General features: G+C 40.6%; 1 protein-coding gene across 1 annotated transcript; it reads left to right on the top strand.

Moving 5' to 3' along the window:
* The first annotated feature begins 5,902 nt into the window (after positions 1–5,902).
* smfn (small fragment nuclease) lies at positions 5,903–9,291 on the top strand. The gene is made up of 7 exons (XM_079738808.1): positions 5,903–6,179; positions 6,852–6,935; positions 7,034–7,111; positions 7,407–7,518; positions 7,622–7,730; positions 8,326–8,379; positions 8,860–9,291. Exons 1-7 carry the CDS (start codon positions 5,934–5,936, stop codon positions 8,990–8,992), a joined length of 816 nt encoding a protein of 271 aa, XP_079594934.1. The 5' UTR covers positions 5,903–5,933; the 3' UTR covers positions 8,993–9,291.
* The last annotated feature ends 833 nt before the right edge of the window (positions 9,292–10,124 follow it).

Genomic DNA, 10,124 nt, shown 5'->3' on the forward strand with positions numbered 1-10,124 from the left:
AGGCCTGCTAATGGAATGATAAAACGATATTTCTAGAGTGTGTTGGTTTGTCTATCTTTTGATATAAATGTAAAGGAAGTAATGTTTGTGTGTAGTATCTTCCCAATATCACAGACTCAAAGACAATCTGACTACATAAATAAATGCCAGAATTTGACCTCTTGTAATTCTAAGAAATGTCAGAAGGCTAGCTTTAGTCAACTAAAGATAAATAACTAAGATAAATGTTTCGATAAAGAACTTGGCACTTTTGCTTTAATTTTTCATTAGCCCATTGAACCTGTCCATGTCACTTTTTGACAATATCAGCTTTGACCAGATCCTATGTTAGACGTCAATTCAAGTAGTTTGGCAGTTTGACACTTTTTTCTTTTCAATAGGGGAGACCGGGATAGTTGTAACTCGGGGTAAATTGTAACCCCACCAATCCCACCAATCAGGGATAAGATATGAGCCATGTGACAGTTTCAGTCTCCTCCTCCTTCCTTTACGATCACTCATGGAAATTTTCCACTAGTTGGCGCCGTTTTTCCAGGAACTACGAGAGAAATCCAAATTTAAAGGTAAGAAAGTAACTTCTTTTTAAAATGTTTTTTTTCTAGTACTTTTACCGTTGTAGATAAAGTAGTACGAGTTATATCAGGTCAAACTATAGTTTCTCTAGTAAAGAATGGTGTATCTCTCCCTTGCTAATGTCAAAGCACCATGCCAATACAGCTAGTTTAGCAATGGATGACAGGGCGGGTAGGTTGTAACGCATGTTTTGTATCCCCTTACACACAAGGTTGTTACCAGAGAAGATGTTGAAGATGTTGCCCTGTTCTCAAAAAAACAACTGTTCAGCTCTCTCTCTCAAGAGACACAAATACGCACACACAAAGTATAAACGTTATGCTTTTTATATTTTGTTCATAACATTAATATGATCTATATTCTCTATGTGAAGAATGGATTGTGTGTTATACGATTCTATTTTTTCTGTATACCTACTGTAACTGAATGTAGCCTTCCATTTTTATTATTTTTTATTCTATAGATGGCATCCAGCCTGCCTTTGCCAATGTATCACACACATGCACACACACGCAGACACACACACACACAGACACACACGCACACATACACACACAGGATGCATATGTCTTCATTTACAATGCAGTTTAAGAATATTTTGTTTGGTGAATCTATTTTCAAACCCTGTTGTTTATACTTATCATTATATCGGCATATCAAATGGAGTCCCATTGTTAATTTTTGCATTTTGTCTACCTGTTACAACCTACCCCTACAAAGGTATATTTTGTATTTGCCATAATCTCACAAATTCCGTGATATAGTTGAGGAGATTTAATTGTTTGTCACTTGTTGTAGACAAATGTGGGTACTTTGCCTAAAAGGTCCAGAACTGTAGCTTTAAAAAGAAAATGTAGTTTTAGGTGCTGAAGTAAAATGTGTTACAACCATACACGGTCTCCCCTATTCACACAAAAGTATTCACATGAAGCCTGATCTAGATAATTGTTTGGACCACAGAATCCTGTCACAGTTAATACTTTGAGCATTTCCCCCTAATGTGGCAAGATATGGCAGGAGATGTAATCAGAAGTCTCCTTCTTACAGAAACAAAATATTTATAGCTAATGGGGAAACATTACCGGATCATTAAGTTATTCCTTAAAATGAGTGGATGTTGGGTAGCCGATGACCAAATAGACAACTATTGTATGACCTATCTTATAAAAATAAACGCCTGGTGTACTAAAGCTAATCTACATGCATACAAATCACTAGGGAAAGACTCCAATCCACCCTTTTAAAGACTTGGATCCATAACTGTCATCTGTTTTTATTAAAGGGAGTGAACCCCTTTGTCTGTTAAACAATTTTTATCCCTGGCTTTTGAGATTGGCGCAGTGAATGTCACAACAAATCCTTGCCATCTTGACGGTTGTCAATCTGTTGCCTATGCCTTCTTCCCCTGGGTTGGCCACTCATTCATCACTATTCAGTTACCCAGAAACCTGTACATAACTAACGTCCCAACGCTCCTGTGCTTCCCAAATGGAGGTGGAACTGCAATTTGATGTTGCTGTGTACAATTTCGACCATGGGATGTTTGGTTGGCGATAATCTGCCATTTTGAAAGAGAGTCTTACAGGCTATAAGTTCAAACTGCTTGGACAACAAAACAAACAAACAAACAAACAAACAAACAGAGGCAACAGTAATCGTTGTTATTTGATTGGGTCAAATTGCCACGGGACTATGCACTAATTTGCCATTGACTGGCACTAATTGCAACTGTTCAGTATTTGCAAATCGACACTGACTCAGCCCACTTTCCAGTGTAATTTCAACCGACCAGTAGCAAAGAAAGTTTGGAATTTCATTATCAGAAAGAAACCGCAGGGATTGCAAATCACCAAGGGTGTTTGCAGTTTGCGATATGATCTCCAATGATATCAGGCATTATGGATAGTCATTATGTTTGAGACTATTTATCCTGGTGTGGTGTAAACACACTCACACTAAAGACATCAACACCCCTTTTACATCCCACTTAAAAGAAGGGCAGCGATAAGGCGACAGGATTCATGGTCCCTTCAGCGGAAGCGGGCTTGGGTGTCGTTATTAGTGAGCATGCATTTGAACTGGGTGGCAGGCAAATGGGTTTCTGCCACAAAGGAAAATGGTATCTCTGTTAGGAGAATGCCAATATCCATAAGGGCTCCGAGGACTCTACTTTGCCCGGTCCATTCTTGCTTCGGTTTCTCACTGTTTCATCATTTTTTTTCCTATTACGTCTCACTGAAGTTTCCCCCAAAAAAAAGGAAGAGGCATAAAGAGAAAAGACTTTAGTCTCGTGGTTTTGAAAGAGAAGCACTGCCCACTGTTGGAAACCGATCGGTAGGACAGTCAACCTGGACTGAATAGAGGTGTCACTGGGCATTCTCCGTCGGATGGACCTCCACTGACAAAGGGAGAAAGGAATTAAAGGGAACTTTACAGCTATCTTTCATTTAGTGCATGGCGAGCTAGATTGGAATAGAGAAGGGTTAGGCTTAGGGTCAGTGAGTCGTCGTATAACCTGATGGAGGTTACAATAGAGCAAAACCTCTGCACACCGGTGGGCAGACGATATATATATATATATATATATATATATATATATATATATATATCACTGCTGTACTTTTCCACAGCAGCTTCCAACTCGCCCCGGACCATGTGACTAGGAAGGTAACACCAAATATAATATATATATATATATATATATATATATATATATATATATATATGCCCCGGATTACACATATGTTGTTTGTGGATTTAAATGATAATTTTTCATGCCAAGAGTTTGACCTTTCATTGTGCAATTGTTCAGTTAAAGGCTGTAGAGAAAACACAATGAGAAAGACTACATGTCTCGTATGTGCCGTCATGCTCCCTGCGACTGGCATGGACAAGACCGTCAATCTCCCCATCGGCATAACTGAAACTCTCCACATGCCCCAACTTATAATGGTTTTCAACTCTTTTGATGCTTTTATCCTCCCCTTGGAAAAAACCTAACATTATCAAACTTCTTCACGAAAATGTTTAGTTTTCTTTGCATGAAAAATTATCATTTAAATCCACACACAACATGTGTGTAATCCGGGGCATATAAAGACTGGGACCAGAAAATAATTACTTTCTCTCCATTGAAACCCATTCATATTTTTCGATAGATCCCATGGGCTCTACCGGAAAGGGTGTCACTTCGCCACTCTATTGCCTAAGGGACTGTGTCATAGAATCAGCTTATTGTGTTGATGTGGTTCGTAGAGTAAGTGGTAGGGAATGCAGACATTGGCTTGTAAAAGACAAGCATTTCTGCCTTGATGAATTAATTGTGGTTCAAGTTACCAAAGAGGTCAGCCCAGCCATTCCCTAAATAGTATCCCCAAATACCAGATGGCCTCTATTACCTTTTGATATTTCTGGTGTATATCAAATGATGAGTCAAATAAAGGCTGAACGAAGAGCATTATCGGATTAGTGACCGATACAGTGTGAGCAGGGTGCTGAATAATTAATGAAGGAAGTTTATATTGCAGTCAAAATATTTTCAAGAATTAAAATTAGGCTTGTAATACTTGAATAAAATTAACAAAACATAAATGCAATACTTACTATTGCGTTGTTATATTAATATTACATTGTAAGTATCATAGTATGAACAGAGCTAGCTTGTCTTAGATCCATCTCTATTTTTTATTTAGGTTACCTTTCAAGCAGTCTGGGATGAAACGGAGCATGCCAGGATTTTATGATCAGAGACAAATGCAGAGAAATTGAAAATTTCGACTAGATATGATCAATATTGTGGCGACCACGGGTGTGGGCGCCATGTTCCGGAGCCGCGGGGATTCTGGGAATCGGGGTTGTCAGTTGACAAAAGGGGTTTTGTTAATTTATTCTGTTGTTAGGTTAAGTGGGGTTAACGGGTTTGGGGTCTTTATTGGTTGTGTGTTAATTGTGTGTTGTTCCATTGTTGTGTGATGTGTAGTGTGATCGGGACCATTAGTGAGAGTGTTGTGTGTGTTGGTCAGGTGTCCCGTGTTTCTCTTTTGTTTGTTGTTAAAAAAGGCAGAACGTAGTAGTGCGGTGTATGGGGCACGGAACTGCATAATTGTTCAACCTGGGCTCCCGTCTCGTCCTTCCCGTGGTGCTCGCCACAATATATAATATTCTTAGGCGATATAAAGACAACATTTAGAACAACAAGGGTCAAAGAACATACAAAAATTAAACTTTCAGACAAATGCAGGCAATGAAACAGTGAAATCTATTTTGAAGCAATCGTTCTAAATATATTAAGTGGAAATACTTTTGCGCCATCTACAGGCAAATGTGTAGACAGGGAGGTTGCAAAAACGTTTGTGGATAGCTTTTTAGCAGGCGTACTTATTTTTATTTTGGAAAGCCATTTGGTAAAGCTTAACAAAAGCTGTCTGAATCTATTTACACAGCATCAGTTAAGTATTGATGGAGCTGCTTTTAAATAATCAAAGCAGAGATACATAGCATTGTTTTTGACAGACGAATGCTAGTTGTGGGCTGTTACCAACATGTAAGGCCCCACTATTGATGATCTGGGTGTTGACAATGTGCTGAGCTGGCGTTGACAATCTGTTTGGGAGCTCTGGAGAAAGTAACACACCTGTTTGTTCACTTATGCATTGTGAGGGGCCTCTACACTCATTAATAATTACTCATGTACTAACAATATTTTCAACAGGCTCATAAATGTCACACATTCCTTTCATGTGGTCCTAATTTGTAGATATAATAGCTGTAATTTATTCAATAGAGCCATAACATATAACCCTGGGTGAAAAACCTATTGTATTGAGATTACTGGGTTATTATGGATGTTTTTCTTTGCATAATAATAAGGGCACGGACAGGTATGCAAATGGTAGTGTGTTACCGTCTCACATTTTACATAGGAAGAAGCAGGCTGTTCAGACAAATGCACACTTAGACAGACACGCACACGCACAGGCATACAAAAGCACACTCACACACACATACACGCACGCACGTGCGCGCGCACACACACTTACAGATCATTATCATTATTTATTACGCCTATTCCGTATTTGTCTGCCATTGAACCATTACGTCCACCGAGAATGTATGTAGTGGTGTAAAATATGTATTTAAATATACCTATTGACCTCAAATAGTTTCCGGACCGCTCTCTAAATTAGAATTAAACAAACAACAACACCATCCCCTTGGAATGCAATTTTTTTCTAAGTAATTTTACGTTTATTTAAAATTAAAATTAAATAATAAATGTATATCCTTGACGACAACCCGTTGCTTTACGGCAGGCAGTGGGTGGGCCTGAGCATGCAGCCAGCGACCACTGTAACTGCAGCATGTGCGCCTTGAGTTCGTCGCGGTTCCTGTGCAGAAGGTTGGGTCTCGTTTTTCAGTCCAGTGGGGCAGTTTTCCATTCACTTTCAAAAAATAACATTTTACAGACGGAAAGATCTGTGTGTTTCCACGTGATCAGACCAGCACCAGGACGATCTTCACGTGTGGACGTCCCCATTTTGAGCAAGAACATGTCATCAAACACATCAGACGCGATGTCCCAGAGGATGGTCTGGGTGGACCTGGAGGCAAGTTGTACCGTTGTTCACCCCTCGTAAGCCCATCTTGAGCTCCACACGTGTCACAATGTGCCTGCTGACCTGCCAAGGGATTGCTCAGCCTGCTGACACACTAGCAAAGTTAGCTATTTTTGCTTCATGCAGAGTCTGATGTTGTCTGAGTCTAACAAAACAATCAGTCTATCACATATCCTCGTTAACTTCACACTACCAGCATGTTATATTTGTACTTAAGCCTAAAGCGACTATGAATGTTCCCCCCATGCAGTGCTCTGTTCCTTAATATATCTAGTCTGATGGAGATAAACGTACGAATAATGCACCATTCAGCCTACTTGAATCGGCTGCCGTTGGTTCCATTAAAATCAACGTTTGTCCGCCTTTGGTTACACTAAAATCACCGTTTCAATACAACAATATGTCTGAAGCGTTTACGGTTACATTCTGCAGAATTGTAAAGTGATTTAACTACACGTCATCCTAGCCGCTTGCAGCTAGTTCTACTTAATAAAGTTCACTCAAATGTGTTTGTTATCATTGTTAATGACGGGACAGAATCACAGTATTTCCTTATTCCGTTGTTGTCGTACACTGTAGAAAAGGGGATCAACGGAGAGGCTTTGTGTTACTTGGTGTTGTTCTTATAACCTGTGTTTCTTTAAATCCGGATGTGCTTTCTAGATGACGGGGCTGGACATTGAGAAGGACAAGATCATCGAAATGGCGTGCATCATCACAGACTCTGAACTCAATGTGCTGGCAGAGGTAATGCACAACAGCCTACAACTTGATTACTTTTCATTTGAAGTAGAGCATATCCATTGATGACTCAATTCAATTCTGTCATTTTTCTCCGATTGCAGGGACCAAATCTGATTATAAATCAACCAACTGAGCTCCTGGACGGAATGTCTGATTGGTGCAAAGAGCATCATGGCAAGGTATGGTAACAGTTCTAGATGGCTCTGGTCTGTATGTTATCTGTGTAACATTCTCTGTAGAAGAACTACAGGCCATATTGCAAATCAGGCCTACTACCGGCTTCCCCTGCAGTATTATCTTAGCATTGATTTTAGGCTTCTAAAGTTATGCAGCAAAAGTCGCCAAGGGCTACTCATCAATGGAACTATACTTTAAAGCAATGTGATAATCTCAAACTGCCTTCAGGTTTTGTTTGACGAATATCATTTCTGATTAACAATTCATAGTTTATTGATGTGTTTGTTGGGGGCTCAGTCGGGTCTGACTCAGTCGGTGAAGGACAGCAGGATCAGCCTCCAGCAAGCGGAGTACGAGTTCCTCTCCTTCATCAGGCAACACACGCAGCCCGGCCAGTGTCCCCTCGCTGGTGAGTGTTGTACAGACCGACACATACACACCCCCTTCCTGTTGGTTGTCAGACCCTGCATATTAACATGTGGTACCCACCGTCCTCCTCCCCCCCCTAACAGGTAACTCTGTGCACGCCGACAAGAAGTTCCTGGACAAATACATGCCCCAGTTCATGTACCATCTCCACTACAGGATCATCGACGTCAGCACCATCAAGGAGCTTTGCAGGTGACCCCACAGCTTTGGGCCAAGTTATGTTTCCCCGATAGGCAGGTCCCCAAGGTGGTTGGTACGACCCTGGACTAAAAGGTCTGGAGCCTGGTATACAGGCCTTATTTTACATGCTGAGTATTTTCTGCTCTCCAAGCCATAAAATGCATCAGGAGGCCATTAATGACGATGTTGATTTGAAGATATGCTAAGCTGAGCACTAACTCTCAAAGTCAAACATCACTGACGTTAACTGTCACCTGGATTTACCCACGAGTCGCTGGGCTCTCCCTCCGCCGCGTGTAGCATGTGAAACCTATCGATACTGCTTAAAGAAATAATTGTATTATTTTATTCACATATGTCAGTGTCTGTTGTTGCTTATTCTGATTATTTGAAACAAGTATTGGCATTCTCCGCTCCCTCCCCAACCAGTTTGTGTTGCCATGGTTAACTCATTGATGTGGAAACTTTGGGCCTTTCAGACCACTTTGCTGTTGTTCTGTCAGTCTCAGTAATGCCCATTAATTCACTCAAAAGCTGTTGTACTCAACTCAACGCTTTTGATTTAGTCATTAGGATTTCACTAGAATTTCCTCTGTGTGTTTTCTAGACGGTGGTTTCCAGAGGAATACAAGCTGGCTCCCCAAAAGAAAGCGTCTCACAGGTTGGTCATCCATACCGGTCAAAACGCACACAGAGCAACTCCTGCCACCAATTTCATTAAAGGTGCCATGACATGCCACCAGGTGTGGTGTGATTAGCCGTTACAAGCCATTTTTGAAATCTGCCCCTAATGACATCACAGGTGGGCATGTCCACCTAGATCTGTGCTGGACAGATCAGTCTACCAGCCTACCCAGTGGACTGTAGCAAACGTTGCTCATCCATCCGTCACACATCTAGGTGGACACGCCCACCTGTGATGTCATAAGGGGCAGATTTCCAAAACGGCTTGTAACTGCTAATCACAGCACACCTGGTGGCTTGTCATGGGACCTTTAAATACTCAACCGTATAAATGAACAGATGATCACCGACATCTTGATCTCTTCTATTGAGGACAGTTGCATCAATACCAAGCCAAGGGGATCTGGGGAGGTTTGTGTTAATCTCTACTGTTTGTTGATGTGCGTGTGTGTCTCAGGGCGCTGGGCGACATCCAGGAGAGCATCCGAGAGCTGCAGTTCTACAGAGCCCACGTGTTCAGGAGCCCTGCCGAGCAGAAGAACCTCAAGGTCACCCAGAACGGAGACGGCAACAAGACCGCGCACAACTAAATCACTATCCCACTGGAGGCTCACTGTTAGTGGCTGTCTGCGGGGGAGCCTGTGTGCACTCACAGTTTGCAAGAAATAATCAACAGTTTCATCAGTTAATAATCATCAGACTCATTTTGTTTTGTCTCCCTGTTTTTGTTTGGTTCAAGAAAATGACAAAGACTTTGTTCCCTGTTAAATGTCTATTTCAACTTTGTTTAGTTTTTGCGGTTGCTGCTTTGATTCAAAAGTGAATGTAAATATTGTATTTATTTAGCCAGTTTAGAATCTGTTATCCAATTGGATTTTGCTTTATTCAAAAAAAGAACCAATTGAGACAATAAAATCTTGTTATAAGGAGATTATGTAGCATTTGTATTTATTGTCATAATCGAGTTATTGGTAGTGTTGGTGTCCAACACTAGGTGGCAATGTGCACCTTCGTCTAGCACCAACAAAAACAAGTATCGCAGATCTTTAGTAGAAAGAAACTGTTTTCTAATGAAGCGGATAGAGACTGTACCATCACCTAATTTTGTTTGCAGTGCAGCATACGTTGAATTATTCATGGCTGATTCTCTTATAGGCTGTTGCACCAAATTCAGACTGAAACTTAATGTATACTTCTACAACTCAGTCCTACTTGCCTTTTATTCTTTCCCACATTTTAACAGATTCTAACCATCCACCTTCCTTATGTGGACTATATTTAATGAAACATTAATACTGGATATTGTTTTTTGTTCAAGTGCTGTCTACTGTGTGAATGGTTGTGGTTTATAGGTACCATATCAACTCAGTGACTTGATTTTTTGGTAATTGTAGTGTTTCCTCTGTTTAATTTACATCCAATTAGATGCTTGTTTAGTATTCTCTGTAAAATGCTGAAAGATACCTTAACAAATGTTTGTCAGCATCGCAAATAATAGTTGTCTCTAGATAGCCTGAACAATTTGACTTAGAATGAATACTTATGGCATGGGAGATGAGGCCACATTACTGCTCTCAATCTATCTGTTTATAAAGTGTGTGTGTGTGTGTGTGTCCGTGGTAGGGGGGATGGGTTATGGGTATAAGGAGCCCTCATGTCTCTTTCAATAATTAAAGTCTGTAATCAGTACAATGCAGGTGTGTGTTTTCCGCATTGCATTTT

Source organism: Pollachius pollachius, assembly GCF_949987615.1.
Source record: "Pollachius pollachius genome assembly, chromosome: 6".
In the NCBI taxonomy this organism is placed as follows: domain Eukaryota; kingdom Metazoa; phylum Chordata; class Actinopteri; order Gadiformes; family Gadidae; genus Pollachius; species Pollachius pollachius.